At 38.1% G+C, this 16,331-nt stretch overlaps 1 protein-coding gene across 9 annotated transcripts in view; it reads left to right on the top strand.

Moving 5' to 3' along the window:
- Nucleotides 1–16,331, top strand: part of Cadps2 (calcium dependent secretion activator 2) — a 535,973-nt gene that overhangs the window by 373,210 nt on the left and 146,432 nt on the right. For all 9 annotated transcript variants that reach the window (XM_085683581.2, XM_048450971.3, XM_048450976.3 and 6 more), the window contains exons 12-13: nt 11,364–11,500; nt 13,728–13,915. In XM_085683581.2, coding sequence (XP_085539707.2) covers nt 11,364–11,500; nt 13,728–13,915 — 325 coding nt within the window. The remainder of the gene's footprint in view (nt 1–11,363; nt 11,501–13,727; nt 13,916–16,331) is intronic.

Below are 16,331 nucleotides of genomic sequence, written 5' to 3'. Positions count from 1 at the left end.
GGAGTGATACCTGTGTGTTGATAGGCTGAGCAGCTTATATTTAGGAATATATATGTATACATAAATGCATGTAATAGCAATTAATAATAATAATAAAGAGGCCAAGAATATGAAGAAGACCTGGGAGATTTGGGAGCAAGGAAAGGGAAGGGGAAAATGTTGCAGTTATATTATAATCTCAAAACATTTTTTAAAATTCTGCAAACTTTCCAAAAGCAAATTTTATTTTGTTTTTTGTATCTTTAGCCTAGTTTTCTTGTTAGGAGAAAAATATTGTGAAGTCAAATTTGATGAAATTCCACTGAATGTAGAAGAATCACACTGTCCATTTGGTTTTGGTAACTGCAAGGAAAATTGGGCTAGTTCCTTCTGTGTTGTAGAATGATAAGAAGAACATATAGTAAAAAAGAAAAAAAGACAGCTTTTCTTATCTCCAAACACTTTAATGTTCTCTCAGTTTCTGTATGCTGATTTGAAACATTCAGATCTAGTGCATCTTTCCTGTTGATTCAGTAGTGACTGATGTGTGCGGTGTAACAGCATGAGGAGCAGTTTCCAACACATTGGCAGTGATCCCTGCACCCAATGCTTTATCTTGTTACACTCCTTTAGAAACCTTCCCTTGCTTCTACATAAAGCCTTCTGTCTCTATCTTTCAGCTCAAGTTGTGGCTTTTTATTGTCAAGATCCTTCTGCGGGATAGTAACATCTTGACATGCATTATTTTCTTCTTTTCCTTCTCATGCATCAAATAATTACCCTCTCCTTCTCAGACACTCTTCAATAGATTGCATCTGAGCATCTTTAAAGGCTCTAAAGAGGACAAACAATTAAAGGTGGGATTTGTGCCTTCATTTCAACTCCTTTGCCACCTTTGAATGCTTTGCTTCACCTTTCAGCAGGCTGTTGCCACAGTAGTGCATAGTCACTTGGTAACTATTCTACGCTCCGCGTGGAGTGCAAAGAGCTTGTTCTGGGGCTCGTTTAGACATTTCAGTCAGCCTGGCCACATCAATGGCATCTTTTCCATTGAAAATGTCAGGTTAGTAATGATGCCATGGGCTATCATATTAAATCATGAGATGTAACGCTCTGTCAGCTCACAAACATGCATACTTGTGTAAGCACACACACTCACACACCCCAGAATGCTTTCCTTTCTCATTATAGATGGCTGTGAGTCACCATGTAGTTGCTGGGAATTGAACTCAGGATCTCTGGAAAAGCAGTCAGTGCTCTTAATCTCTGAGCCATCTCTCCAGCCCTCCTCTGTGTATTTTTATTGCTCTAATCAGACGTTGTCCCTGAATTATTTTGCCCCTTCTGGATGATCTATACTCTTGCTTCTCTTGGCTTGGATTCTCCATAGACCATACTCTGTTCTTTTGCTCATGGGATACCGTTCCACGGTACTTAACGTGAACCTCTTTGTCTTCTTGAAAATCTGCATTTAATATGTGAGCAGTCAGTGTCTTACGAGTAATATTGTAGTATTAGTTTCTTGTTCCTCTCTGTTTGAAATTCTTGTTCCTGTTTCCATGTGTGAACCTAATCCCCTTCCTCTTGCTGTTTACTTTGTGATAATGAAGTGCATCTGCCTACTGTTATGATCTCTTGTAGCACAAATAATAAACACTCAAGGATAGATATTGGGGTTCAAACTGAAGATCAGAAAAGCAAAGCAGCCAACCACTAGAGAGTTCTTACCTCTACCAAGACTCAGACAAAGGGGCCATCCTGTCTTCAGAAATGACTGTCGACTACAGTGTTCTCGACCGAACCACAGATTTCATTTCTTCTCTCTCCTCCTGTCTTATCTTCCTCTCTAGTGCTGGGATTAAAGGCAGACACCACCACTGCCCTGCCTCTATGGCTATCTAGTGTGGCTTGCTTTGTACTCTGATATTCAGGCAAACTCTATTTATTACAACATAAATAAGATATCACTATATTCACTTTATATTTTTCCTGTTTCCTCTTAGAGAGAAAAAAAATACTTAGAATGTTTCCAAACTCTTTCCTGATTAATACTAACTTGTTTCAGCTGCACCTACGAAGTAAATCTTACTCACTCAAATCTCCTAAACCGTTTTTAGCACTAACCTCTTATCTGTAGAGCTCGCCTTTATTCCTAGCCTGGCTAGTTTCTAAGCATGTGCTGCTTAGATTGTTGTTGTGTCTATATTTCTTACTTTTCTAGTGTATTGTTGCCTATAGATGAACATATTTTTTACTTTGAAGTAGCATACCTTTGAATTATACATACTAATGGGATTTATTAGACCATTTTCACACCTGTCCATGATGTATTTTTATTGTTTTCACCATTCATTGTCCTCTCTTGCTCCCCTCCCACTTCTATAGGCATCTTTCCTCTTCCCAACCAGTCTCCTTTCTGTATTCATGATTTTTCAATTTTTCTGTTTACCTTTGTGTGTGATGCATTGAGGTTTTTTGGGTTTCTTGAAGGATCCTGGGTGAGGGTTTTTTTTTATATATAAGTATGAATTTCTTACTGGTGATTCCACAGTGAAGAAAATCTCCATCTTCCCATAACATTAACCGTCTAGACTCAGGAAGATTGGGGCCTTGTGTGTCTCTGCACACAGCAGTCCTTCTCACTCTCTTCCTCATTCTCTTCTCTTTCACTCTTAGATGCTTTTCAGTCCCTCTTTTATGGTATTCTCTGAACTTTAGAGGGAGGAAAGTTGTCTTCTATTTAAGGAAAAATATTTAGCAGTCCTTTCGGCTCCTCTGCATTTTACCATTTCCGAGTCTCCGCAGCTATTCTATTACCCACTGTAAAAGGAAACGTCTCTGACCACAACTAATGCATATGAACATAATTATTGAGAAGTATGCTGTGTCCGTTTTAACAGCAATGAGAACAGCTTCAAAACTATGGCCTATGACCTCCTCAGCCATGGCTTTTGCCCAGGCTCACAGCATCAGAGGTAAATTCTTTCCTATGACGTGGGCCTCCCATCCAATCAAAACGACGGTGGTCGCTCCCATTCCTGGCTTGCCACTATTGCAGCACAGGGCATCTTTCTGTCTGGCTAGTCAGTAGTAGAGCACACAAGGTCCACAACTGAGTGAGACTCTTATTAAAAACACTGCCCCGGCCCTTCCCCCAAACAGCCTGCATAGTATCTTTGGGCATTATGGCAGCTTGGTAGCAGGAAGAAAGCTTTCAGCTTGATTCTAGCTAGATTTCTATATGTGCTGCAACCAAAACATGTGGTCTCTTCAGTAGTAGACTCTGCCCATCTAGTTCTGGTAAGCAATCTTCAGACATAGTAAATGTCTGTATTGTTTTAGGGGCCTCAGGGGATTCTAACCAAAATCTTGTAGTTAACCCACCCCTGGTTTTCATTAATAACCTATGGTTTCCGCAGATGCTCTTCCGTTTTGGCCATTTACTGTCCATTTATCTTCTTTGTTAGTTGACCTCTACAATATTTAGTTCGAATTACTTTCTTGTTGAGTTTTGGGAGATGTTTCTATATTCTGGATGCAAGATATTTGTCAAACTTGTTACTTGACAAATATTTTCTCATCTGTGGCTTGATTTACCATAAATTATAACAGTTCTCTTCAAAAGAAATGTATATCAATTTTTGATGAAGTCTGTTTTCTTTCTTGCTGTTAGTTGGCTTTTGTTTTTAAGACAATGTTTCATGATGGAACTCGTGATCTGTAATCTTCCTGCATCAGCATCTAAAATGCTGGAATTAGAGGCTTGGTTTCTCATTTCTTTAAATAGGTATACCTGTCTTAGTTACCTTTCTATTACTATGCTAAGATAACCAGACAAATATAGCTTAAGGAATAAAGAATTTTTTGGCTCACAGTTCAAAATACACTCGATCATGCAGGGGGAGCTAAGAGACCAGGAGCTGGAAGCAGCCAGCCACATGCCACACAGAGTCAGGAAGAAGAAATCAACGAGCATCTGAGCTCAGCTCACTTTCTTTTCCTTCTGTCATCCAGGATTACACCCTAGGGAATAGTACCACCCATGGTGGGCAGATCCCCTCACCTCAGTTAACTTAATTGGAATAACTCCCACAGGAATCCTCAGAGGCCCATCTCCCAGCTCAAGTTGACAGTTGAGATCAATCATTACAGCATCATTAATGTCGTGAATAAGAAACTGTCACTGGGTGGGGAGAACTTTGGATGGAATGTTAAATGAAATTAAGAAATCAAAAAGGGAAAAAAACATTACAGTTGAAATATCAAAAAAATCTTCACCTAAAATTTATATAATGTGCCTTATAAATTTTGCATCTATTTGACTCAGTTTTTATACTGGTTGATAGTGCTCGTCAGTGTTCATAGAATCATAGAGGCATTTGGCGAGTTGAAAAGACTGCCCTAGGACATTTTCTGACATCTTGGTTTTTTTTTTTTCTGTCTGGTGTCGCTCTATGGTTAAGGCAGTGCCAGTCAGGCTGGGTGGCACTGGGTGTACTTGTTCTGACTTAAACAGACTGTTGTCACGGCTAATGATGCCTCCCTCTGTTGGCAAGCTGCTACCTGTATTCTTAATCAGAGCAGACCTCTTATTTTTAATCAGTTTTTGATAAATAAACAATTCAATACAAATCTTGAGGGAAGAAGCGGGAGGAAGATGGGTACATTCCCACCTCATCAGAACGAGAATTCTGACCTTCTTCAGATTGCTCTCAATCCCTCACTGCCTTCCATGGTTCCTCATTGTTCCTTTCTCTTTCCTCCTGGTCATCTCTTGGAACACTTTAATAATCATCAATACAAGTAGATAACAAAGTTCAAGCGACTCATTGCATAATTGTATTTAATTCCTTCTCTCGTTTCTCTTCTAATTTCTTTGCTGACCTGTGGTTGGTAAAGGTAAGCTTCCTTTCTTTTTTTCTTTCTTTCTGCTTAAGTATAATTTTGTATTGATAAGAACTTGGAAGACTGTCATCTCTTTTACAATATCAGCCTCCAACTTTCTAGCTAAACTCGGAAATTTTTCATTAGCTCTCACATTTATTATTTAACCACAACAAAGGTAGAAACAATCTAATACCTATTATTCGTGTAGATGTAAAGATAATGTTGTAATAACATCCAAAAATGTCCAGAATATGTGAAGCAAAACATTATAGATTATGTATGTTGTCATTTCCACCTTGTTAGGAACCTACTTGTAATAAGAAAAGGTAGGCATACTCATACCTAAAACATTCATAATTAATGAATTGAATTGAAGGGCCAGTTATTTTCTTCTTCTAATATTCTCATTTTTATCTTGCCTGTATATTCCTTTACTTCTTTTTTTCTTAAAGAAAAGGCTTTTTAAAAAAAACTAAGCATAATGAGTATTTAAGGATGGTCAAAATAATGTTTATAAAATTTAACTTAGTAGAAGATCGCCTTATCATTTAGGATGTCAACAACAGTACATATTTATAGATCTCTCCAGCAGGTAAATCTTATCTGAGCATTTGTAGAAACCCTTTAGACAGAGTGAACAGAACGGGAGACACGTGCTGCTAATAAATTTTCTCTTTCAAATGTAGCAAGCTGCCTTGGACAGAGGAGCAGGATTTTACCTACCCTTGATTTGCTCTCTCAATCCAAAACCACCTTCCACCTTGCTTTTCATTTTTTGTTAATTACATATATAGCATGATCTATTTTTGATCTTAGTGCCACATGACAAAACAGTTAGCCTTCAATAATAATTGTCAAATGTGAGCCAGGGGGATGGAGAGATGGCTCAGGAGGTGAGAGCACTTACTCTTCAGCAGAAGATGTGAATCTGATTCCCAGCACCCATGTCAGACAGCTCACAACCACCTGTAACCCCAGCTCTAGGGGACCCAAATCCACTCTTCTGGACTCATGGTAGCACAATTACATAATCACACTTGCACATATATTACATAATTACAAATAAGATAATTTTTTGTAAACATGATCCAGAAACACTACCATCAATTTTATTTTTGCCTAATATGTTTTTAGAGAGCAGAGTTTGCGTTTAATTTTGTGAACTTGCTTTCCACGTTGCTAGTATGTTGCTGTGTTAGCAACACCTTATTTTTCTCATTTCCATGTTAAATTTTACACTTCATAGGTAAAGCATTAGTTTATTTCCCCTTGAACATATTATTTCTGGTAAATGTTCAGAACTTGTTTACTTTCCTAATTTGTATTTCTCAGTCTCCATTGTTAATGAAAACTTTCATTGTGTGAAATAATTTTGTATTATTTACTACAAAAAAGCAAGGCACATGACATGTCAACTTACATGACATTACATGACATTACATGTCAACTAACATAACAAAAAGAAGCTAATAAATTACTTGATCAATAATTGATATATGAATTAACTCCTAAATGATGTTTGTATTAACTGTTCTTCTAGTCTTAAACAAAAACCTACGTATATAAAACCATACTTACCAGACTTAACTGCATAGAAACTTAAAACACTATAATACTATTGTCTAAGTATATGTTTTGTTACATACACTTATTGTTACATACATAACTTATTGAAGGTCATATATGTGTTAACAAAACATGGCAGTGCCAGCTCATGCAAGTCACTTCCATGGTAACTTCCTGTAAACTTTTACCTACAAGAAATGTACAGACAGGTTTGTGGAAGGTATATGGAGCTGTGGGCAAGCCCCTTACGCATATGTTAGTTTTCAGCATAGCAAAGTGGATTTTATGTCAACAGTTTCATCTAAGGTGGTTCTGTGTTTTCCAGAGGAGAAATGGTCTCAGCTAGCGATCCCTGTCATCAGAGTCGTTTGATACTGAGTCCTGATCCCAGACTCCTCAGTAACTTGCAGCTGCTGTTCAGAGTTTCCTAATTCAGTTGTCCCCTTCTGTCTTCACGCCTTTCCTGTTGTCTGTACACAACAGCTCGCCACACTGAGAGCAGCGAAAGCAGCAGAGTCATTACTGGGTAGTGCGGACACAAAGTAATTTCTCCTTTGCACAGTCTGAACTCTGACTTCGATGCCCTTCTGGAGATGTGGGTCCTTTGGCACATAAAGCTAGTGAGGGTCAGTGCCCACCCAATATAATATCCTCTCTCATAGCTGAGAGGTCAGCCAGGTCTTTGGTGGTCCTTCTCTGTTTGTTCTCTTGGTTAATTTTAAGTCAGTATTATCTGTATAAATGGAAACTGTTGACCTGCTATTCTTTTCTAATGAGTCCACACAGCTATTATCCCAGTGAAGCATTCGAGTTTTCAGATTCCACTTGATTGAAACCTCGGTCACTTCTTGAATTTCTAGCAAGTGCAATATTGCCCAATTTAGATTTTATTCCATCTACTATTAGCACTCTTGGTGACAATACCACCTAAAGATAGTAGAGCATAGATATCCAGCTGTTACCATAGAAACTCCACCAGCACTCTCAATTACCATGCCCCACATCTGTAGTTAGTCCATAGGTTAATCATCACAATTTATAGCACTATCACAGGCATCATTGAAGATCATTCCTTGCTGGCTGATTTTGATAATCTTCTTACACTGTTTCAGAAGACAAACTAAACTGAAATGGGCTAGCATCATAGCAGGGAACATTTGAATAGTCCTATACATTTTTTTATTTTTTAAAAAAATATTGAATAATTTTTTTCTTACAGTAAACATTAATTGAAGGTAAACTGATAAAACCCAATTTTAAACAACAGATAACTGGCTGTACGGGTCATTGGAAACACATTTTCTAACTGATTCAGAGGTCACAACTGTGTCTTTTAAGAAAATGTAGATAAGTTATGCCAAAGGAAAACTACGTGAAAATATGTTCTAAAAATGAAAAATTAGACAATATTATAGCTAATTTTTGTTTTAGTTCATGAGACAAAAATGTGAATGAAGAAATGTAGAGATACACAAAAGATATAAAGTAACAGCTTTGTAGGGTGTAGGTTTGATGAAAAGTATAATTAAGACTTCAGTGCATTACTGGTTTTGTTAAATAAGTAGATTGTAGCTGCTTTTATCATAGTCATTAGCTGTGCCATGTGACCTGTCGATCTGCTTCTCGTTACTCTCTCTTCTACTCTTTGTATATTCTATGACACTATATCCTAATATGGAAAATGAAATCTCTGTTAACAATAACGAGCATTCAATAGCATGCATTGAACTTACTCCCTTGTTTGTATGCTGATACCATCTTTTTTAATGTGCCATAAGCACTCATATATACATTGCCATTCTTTGTTTAAAATAAAGGCCAGACAAGTAAACCAACTTTAGTTTCGAACAACATGAAAATGGAATGGAAAAGAAAAAGCTAGAACTAAAAGCATTTGTCACAGAGGGAGGTTCAAATGTCATTGGAGTTAATTTTTATTCTTTTTGTGTTCATAGAAGCTAATGGTGACATATCTTTTCAGACAGTCTTTTGCATTCTGCTTCTCTGACACAGAAGCAGAGATGCTGGTTCTTTACAGAATGTGTTTGACAAAGCTGTAGCTCTGAGAGACTCCAGGTTGTTGTTGGTTGTTTTCATTATTATTTTCTTCATCATTATTATTATATTGTTTAATTCTTATCTGTTGGGTAGCAGCCATGTACCTTAGAAAATGTATGATATTCAGAGAACAATTTGAGGCAGTCAATTCTCTCCTATTATACAGATTCTAGGTATCCAACTCAAGCCAACAAGCTTGTTAGCAAGTACCTTTACCCACTGAACCGGCTTACCAGCCCTTGTTTTTCTTTTTCTCTTTCTTTTTTTTTCCCTTTGAGACAGAGTTTCTCTAGGTAGACCTGGCTGTCCTGTAATTCACTCTGTAGGTCAGTCTGGCCTTAACTCAGAGAACCACCTGCCTCTGCCTCTGGAGTGCTGTGATTAAAGGTGTGTGCCACCATTTCCTGGCTATCATTTTGTTTTTTACCTTAAAATTCTAGTGAGTTGATTTGCCTGTATTTTCTAAGTTGAAAGAGAATATTCATTTGTGACTTAATATTTGTGAGTATAATGTTAGCATTTATCTAGTTGTCAAAAATAATTTTTCATTCATTTGTGCTTTGTCACATTAGTAAAAATTATTTGAAACTGTATCTCATAAAATATCATTTTATTAGTTCAAAAAATGTTTAATTGTAAAAATTAACTATAGACTTGTTTTCAGAACTATACGTTTTAAGACTATTTTTCCTGTTGCTTTTAAACGTGATTCTTTAAACCTTTATAATAAAATCAGAATTATGAGAATTTTTCCTCTGAAATTTATTACATATCCCGTTCTCCACAGATAAACCATTAATGGTCGTTATTTTTAACTGCTTCTTATGACCTCCGCTGAAAGAAATAATGAATAAAAATCATCAGTTATTTTATAGAAATAATCATCTCATAAAGGTGACACCAAGCAAATTTTGTACTTAGAGAATTGAAGATGCTAAAATAGATCAGTTCCTTCAGCTGGAAGATGCATGTGTTTTGCCTTCCTTGGTGTTCTGCCTCCTACTCATTTGATGCTGTTTCATATTGCAACATATTCAACTTTTACAAGACTATAGACAGAATGTAAGAGAAGCTGAACTGTCTTACATCTCCACCTAAGGAAAAAAGTTTAGTGCTTATCCATTTAATACAACTTAGCGTAGGGAATAGTTCATCATTTGGGTGGTCGTTAAATGTAACAGAACACAACTGGTGTTTTATTTAGAAAGGACCATGGTATACCTTGCATACTCACTGCTTTGTTTTCCATTGCTTTGCTGCTGCATTTGGTTTCTCATGTTACGTGGACGTGAGGTGTACATCCATCTTCGTGTCTTTTATTTTTAATGTGTCTCAAGACCCTTCAGCTTGAATTATACAGTCCTTCCATCCACAAATATGGCTGAAACTTGAACTTGACATGGATCAATATGATCTGGACTAAATATCTAAATGTGACTGATTATGTTAGCATCATGTCCACAGATCAATATTGAGTTTTATTATGAGCCTGACTCTATAATTGGGTTTGATCAATAAACTTTTGTCTCTTTTCCTTTGCAGATTTAGGGTTGTTCCACATAGGTTTTAGAAACTACACTTAGCTCGCATTTAGGACTCGTTTCTTGTGATGACCAGAAAGGGATTTATGTGTAAATTTGAAGGAACAATGGGCATCATGTTTACAGTTGTGAAAGAGTCCACTCCAGTCACTGACTGCTTAGTGCAGAGCTAATGTGGTAACACCCCAGCACTCCTTTGGGGATGTGTAGGGCTTTTTCTGTCTATATTTAGTAAATCACATTGAAGACTTTGACAAAACATACCATTAATGAAAGCAATCATAAAAGCGTGCCTTTTGATAAACCCGCAGGGTCCACAGGCATTAAAAGATGCAATCTGTAAAGAACAATAAGTTTGAACCTTTGATTGAAGTGCCATTTGGGACGGGGGGCATTGTCTGCATATCTGCACAGACACGATGCTCCCTTTTTCGTGTCTCTTAAACTTGAAGCCTGAGAGCATTCAATGCCATTTCTGCATTGAAGTCGGTCCCATTAAAAGCTCCATACAAAAAGCAGACTGGAAGTGATCCAGCTGAAGCTGTGTGCTTATCTCTGCCCTAGTTTGCCATTTGGAAAGCAGGCTTCTGGCCATCATTGCCATTTCCTTTATGAATAGACCTGGGTTGTTTTCCGGTTACTTCTCTTTGCACGGATATTCATAAAATACAACAACTCTTCCATCCTTGACCCCTGTTTTTGGACATCATCATACTATATAGTCAAGACTGGCCTGGGCTTGTCTATGTAGTTCAGGCTGGCCTCAAACTCATAGAGACCCACTAGCCTCTGACTCCCAAGTACTATAATGGTGTGCACCACCATGTCTAGCCCAACGTTCTTTAAAATTGAGGAATAGCAATTGTTCTTCCAGTAAGTATAAGAATCCACTTTGAATGAAAGTTGGATTCTGAGTCCAGGTGATGGCTCAACAGATAAAGTCATTGGCAAACAAGCCTGATGACCTTTATTTGAAACCCACACGGTAGCAGAACCAAAAGAACCAAGTACTGCAAGTTGTTCTCTGGCAACCATATGTGTGCCATGGCATGCATACACTCATACACATAATAAATACATGCAGTTGAACGCTTTTCTTTGAATGTGCTCATACTAAATGGTTTGTGGATTTTCCTCATGTCATTTGGGGGTTTCAGACTTTGCAATTCATATTAATATGATGTATTCTTTGCATCATAAACAGTGAGTTGAAGGGCAAAAGTGTGGACCACTATTATCATGAGGCCTAAATTTTGTGTTCCTCATAAACTATATTGTTAATTATTAAATCAGAAACATGAATGTACTGTAAGTGACCTTTTGAATTTACAGATGCAGACCGTTTTCAGAAGCATGGGATGGATGAGTTTATTTCTGCTAGTCCTTGCAAACTTGACCATGCCTTCCTCTTCAGAATTCTCCAGAGACAGACTTTGGATCACAGACTGAATGATTCCTATTCCTGTTTGGTGGGTACAAATCTGTCTATCTGGTCACCTATAGGTTAGAATAAAAGATTTACAGAAGTGAGAAATAGTTGCTGTAAAACAGCATTTTATTCCTGACTCATTTAGTCACTGTAGTTGGGGTTAGGGAATAAAGAATTCCAATCGATTGCTTCTCAATTTGAAAATTATACACTTGAAGACCACTGCTGTGCCACTCAATAGACGGGAGAATAGCCTGGAATAGATGCTGAACTCTAGTGGCCCCGGACAATGCAGACTGGAAAGGAGAATGCTTTAAATAAAGATAGACGGAAAGCCTCTGTCATCGGAGTCACCAATCCCTGCACAGACACTTTAAAGCTTGTGTTCTGTTCAGCAGATATTGCTATCTTGCTCTTGTTTCTTTGATTCCTAGGATAACATAAGTGGCAGAGAAAGAAATGGAAAAAGTAACAATATGATGGGATATACAAAACAGGACAGCTTTAATTTCATCTAGCCCTCCAAAGATAATTTGAATTGTGAGAGAGGCAGAGGCATTGAGGAGCAAAGGGACAGAGGGCTATGAACAGGGAGATGATTTAGCTAACTGCTACCTGGTTTGTGATGAACATAAATTTTGATGTTGTAATTTATAGTTTCCCTGATACCACAGAGTCTGGGGATTAAAGTTATAGCCTAACTACAGTTTATTATTGGAAATGGTATTTTCTATCACTAATTGACTCTCATGGATACCGAACCTAATAACTTCTTAGAATAAATTATATTCTCTTTGAAGTCCTAACTCAGACAGTTTGTTCTCAAGTCTTTGGAGATATCTAGTAGACATGAAGAAATAAATCAACAGCTATACCTACACTGGCAATTCGTTAATTTGTCTAAGAGTCTAAGAATAGATAGAGCTGGGATTGGTGGCAAACATCTTTAATTGCAGCACTTGAAAAGCAGAAGCAGGCAGATGTGTCAGGTCTCTATGAGTTCAAGACCATCCTTGTCTATACAAAGAGTTTCAGGCTAGCCAGGGCTAAATAATGAGGCTTGGTCTTAAAAAATAAAGGAGGAAGTAAGTTCGAGAGGTAGGGAGGGACAGAGGAATGGAGGGAGGGAGCAAAGGATGAAGGGAGGAAAAATCTTACCCCCTGTCTTGTATAGACTGAAAGCGAAATATGGTGTGATTAGGAACATTGCGTGGGATAGAATGGACCTAGTTGTCAACAAGACTCACTAAGTGATTTTCTCTGTGGTCTTGGACAATTCTATTCCCATTTCTGATGCAAGTTCCTTACATAAGACAGTTCTAAATACTAGAAACCAGTGACTGTTTGGGACTGGTCCACTGTGATTTTCCTGCCTCCATGTGGGGTTGGGTTGATATCCCTTATTTACCTTTGTTAATACATTTTCCTATAATATCCCTGTCCGCTCTTTCTTAATCGCTACTCTGTTTCCTTTCAAAACTCCTTTCTTCTATATATCATTTTAATCTAATTTCTGTAAATGAGTTTGTTATGGTGTTCTATGAAGCTGTTCCACCCAGTCCTACCCTCCAGCACTAACCTAACTGGTTGCTTGCTTTCTGCCCTACTCTTACAACGAGCATCTTAGTTCAGAAAAACAAGAAACCAATACTGGAAAATCTTAACTCTTAGGGTCACAGAAGGACAGACTGAGAAAAATATTCCAGGCATTAGCATGCAAATGTGTGTCACTGGTGGACTTACTGAAATTTTCTTTCTAATTCATGTTATAAAATGCTTTCAGTGAATGGTCAGTTCTGGTGCTAGTATCTACCTTGTTATTCTCTTTATACATATGTGTGTGTGTGTGTGTGTGTGTGTGTGTGTGTTGTTTTTAATTGAGCTATACATTTTCCCCACTTCCTTTCCTCCCCACCCCACCCCCGCCTTGTTCTCTTTTTAACTGACTCATAGAGAAATCAGAGTTTAGGGAACATCACTCACTGTGATTGACGAATGTAAACAAATCCTCTGAATAGAATTTGACTACTTTTGAGTGGCAGCAGAGAGGGGCAGTGTGCCACACGTTGTCAACAAGATATTAGATTGCCAGTGCCTCGAGTCACTTCCAAAACTGATGATTAACACAGCAAACGCTAAGAGACACTCTCCTGCTGCTGCTGCTGCTTACAGTGTCTAAGTGTGCATACAGAAAAGCAAATCTTAGAGGGGAAAAAAAAAACAAACAAACAAGCAAAAAAAAGTGTCTTTTTTCTTTTCTCTTGCAGGGGTGGTTTAGCCCTGGCCAAGTGTTTGTGTTAGATGAATACTGTGCCCGCTATGGTGTGAGAGGCTGTCACAGGCATCTCTGCTACCTTACAGAACTGATGGAACATTCAGAAAACGGTGCTGTCATTGACCCCACCCTGCTCCATTACAGCTTTGCATTCTGTGCCTCTCATGTGCACGGCAACAGGTATTTTGACTTGCAAATACTCAGCGAAATCTATAGGGTTGCCTGAAAGGTGGGGAGAATGTGCTCTGCCATTATCACCTAGTAACAGACTGTAAATAGCAGGTACTTCTTAGGGAAAAAAATTCACACAAAGGAAAAATGTACATCAGTGTGCTGTTGATTTAGGTGAGCTGCACTTTATGTTTCTTTTTGCTGGCGAAACCACTTGAAAGAGAGAGAGACAGAGAACATATCCATGAGAGTGCAAGTTGCCTTTTCTTCTCCAGGGCCACCTGGGTCTGTATAGCTCAACTGTCCGGATGATTCCTATTGTAGTGCCTGTGCATGCCTGGAGAGGGTTTCCTATAGCATGATGCAGGCCTAAAGACCTTTTCTTAGCCGTAATGGAATAAACTTTCAATGCTAACGCAGGATCCGATACCATACTCAGGCTAAGATTCCGTCCAACCCCTTCACTAGCTTACATTTCTGGAGCTAGTATTTTGCATTAGGATTCTGAGCCAGTGAACTCACCTCTTCTTTTTCTAAGACAGAAGAAAGTATTACCTAGTGTAACCCTCTATAGTTCAGTACCTCTGGGTTTGAAAACTCACCTATGTCTCTGTCCTCCGAAGATTATCTACAGATTACCTTTGTTAAGGCTCCCCCTATAACTGGGGTCCATACAGTCTAACCCTTCTGATTTTAATTATTTTCTATCTATGTCTCTGCAGTTTCCTTTTCTTTCTTTGCAAAGACCTGGCTATGTTTCAGGTTATTTACAACATGATCTAATGGCCAAGGAATTCAAAAGTCAGAGCATCCTTGTTCAAATAGATAATTAATAACCAAGTGACTTGGGTGAATTTCATCATGTTTACCAGAGTTCCCACCTTCAGAGAAGCAAAGTCATAAATCATAGCTAGAAATGAAGCATATTAGTAAATTCAGAGCATTAAAAACTGTTAGATTAGTATTTTAAAAAATTGACTTACATTTTCTGACGCATTGTTATGTTAGCTATGAGGTTCTTTGTTACTAACAGTTGACACCTGAAATGTTCTCCTAATACCTTCAACCTCCGATATGGAAAGTAAACTCTAGGATTTCAACAAACCTCTCTCACCATTACTCTGGTTTGTTTCTTCTTCTCTGGCCTCACCTTACTTGGTTCTCCAGTTATTTGTGCTTTCAGGCATCCACTCATTCATTCATTCATTCATGCCTTCATTTGTTCATTTCGACCATCCTTTCGCTAATACTTCCAGGTCCTGCAGATTCCTAAGTGTGGTTCCCAAGCCTGGTCTCTTCTTTTGAAGATTCCTATGGTTGTTAGCCCACATCTTTCCCACTTCTGCTGCTTCCACTGTGACCTCTCTATATGTTGGGTAATCCCCACCTATTTATTCTACAAAGCTATGGGATTCTACAGACATTTAGCATCTGGAATGTTCTAGTAATACTGTCAATCTTCCAAATCTAAAATTAAATCTAGGATTTCATCAAATCAGCTTTTGGACAAACTCGTGTAGTTTTTATAGGAGCTAGTAATACTCCCGATACAAAATAAATGTTTAATAAAAATTCAGTGCATGAATGAATTCATTGTTTGTCTCAATATCTCTTCTATTAATGGACTCTTGACATCTAACTTAGCATTTTTATTTTCTCCCTTAGACCCAATTTGTTGTCACTGTCAATATCTTGTAATATTACTGCACAAGTTTCTCCATTTTTAATTTGCAATTATCTGTCCTAATCCCAGCCTTTTTTCTCTCTCTCTCTCTCTCTTAGCCTTCATAGATACATCTCTGTGTTTTTCTTCCATTAGTGATCCATCTAGTCACCTTATATGACCCCAAAGCTCTTAGTAATCTCCATTCTGTTATTAAATTGAAAATAGATTCTGAGCCATCCTATCAATGTTTTCTCATCATTGCCACATTCTGTCTTACAAATTTTACTTAACGTATAGTCGTATCCCATATAACCTGGTCATTTTCATGTGATATTTTGCTTTTTTCTGGTCCTAAAACTCTTGTAAGGTAAAATGGACACAGGGAAACTTTGTTGAAATCACTGCTGCTGCCATTCCACAGTCCACAATAAAATCAAGTTGATCTCAGTCTTGGCATGTTTTCATGTTCATGGGGCCCACGCTTGCTTGAGTAGTAGGAAAATGTTGCCAATTGTAGTTACTTTTTGTGGTTGTTTTAGATTCTCACATTTCCCCAAATGGAACCCTCTGTTCAGTACATTTGGGGTTAGGGAGCTGGTTCGGGGACACGGAGGGCTCTTCTTGGAGAGCAAGTGTCAAGAGCTCTCTTTAACTGGAGCCACTTCCATCCTAGCCGTTGCAGTGCTCCTGGGTCCTGGGCTTTGAATGAGAAACATCCCAGTGTGGGGCAGATGCATAGGGAGCCGGAAAGATTTCCTT

This window comes from Myodes glareolus, chromosome 25 (assembly GCF_982192425.1).
Source record: "Myodes glareolus chromosome 25, mMyoGla1.1, whole genome shotgun sequence".
Lineage (NCBI taxonomy): Eukaryota > Metazoa > Chordata > Mammalia > Rodentia > Cricetidae > Myodes > Myodes glareolus.
The sequence above is the reverse complement of the archived record's forward strand: the minus strand, read 5'-3'. Positions and strand labels throughout refer to the sequence as shown.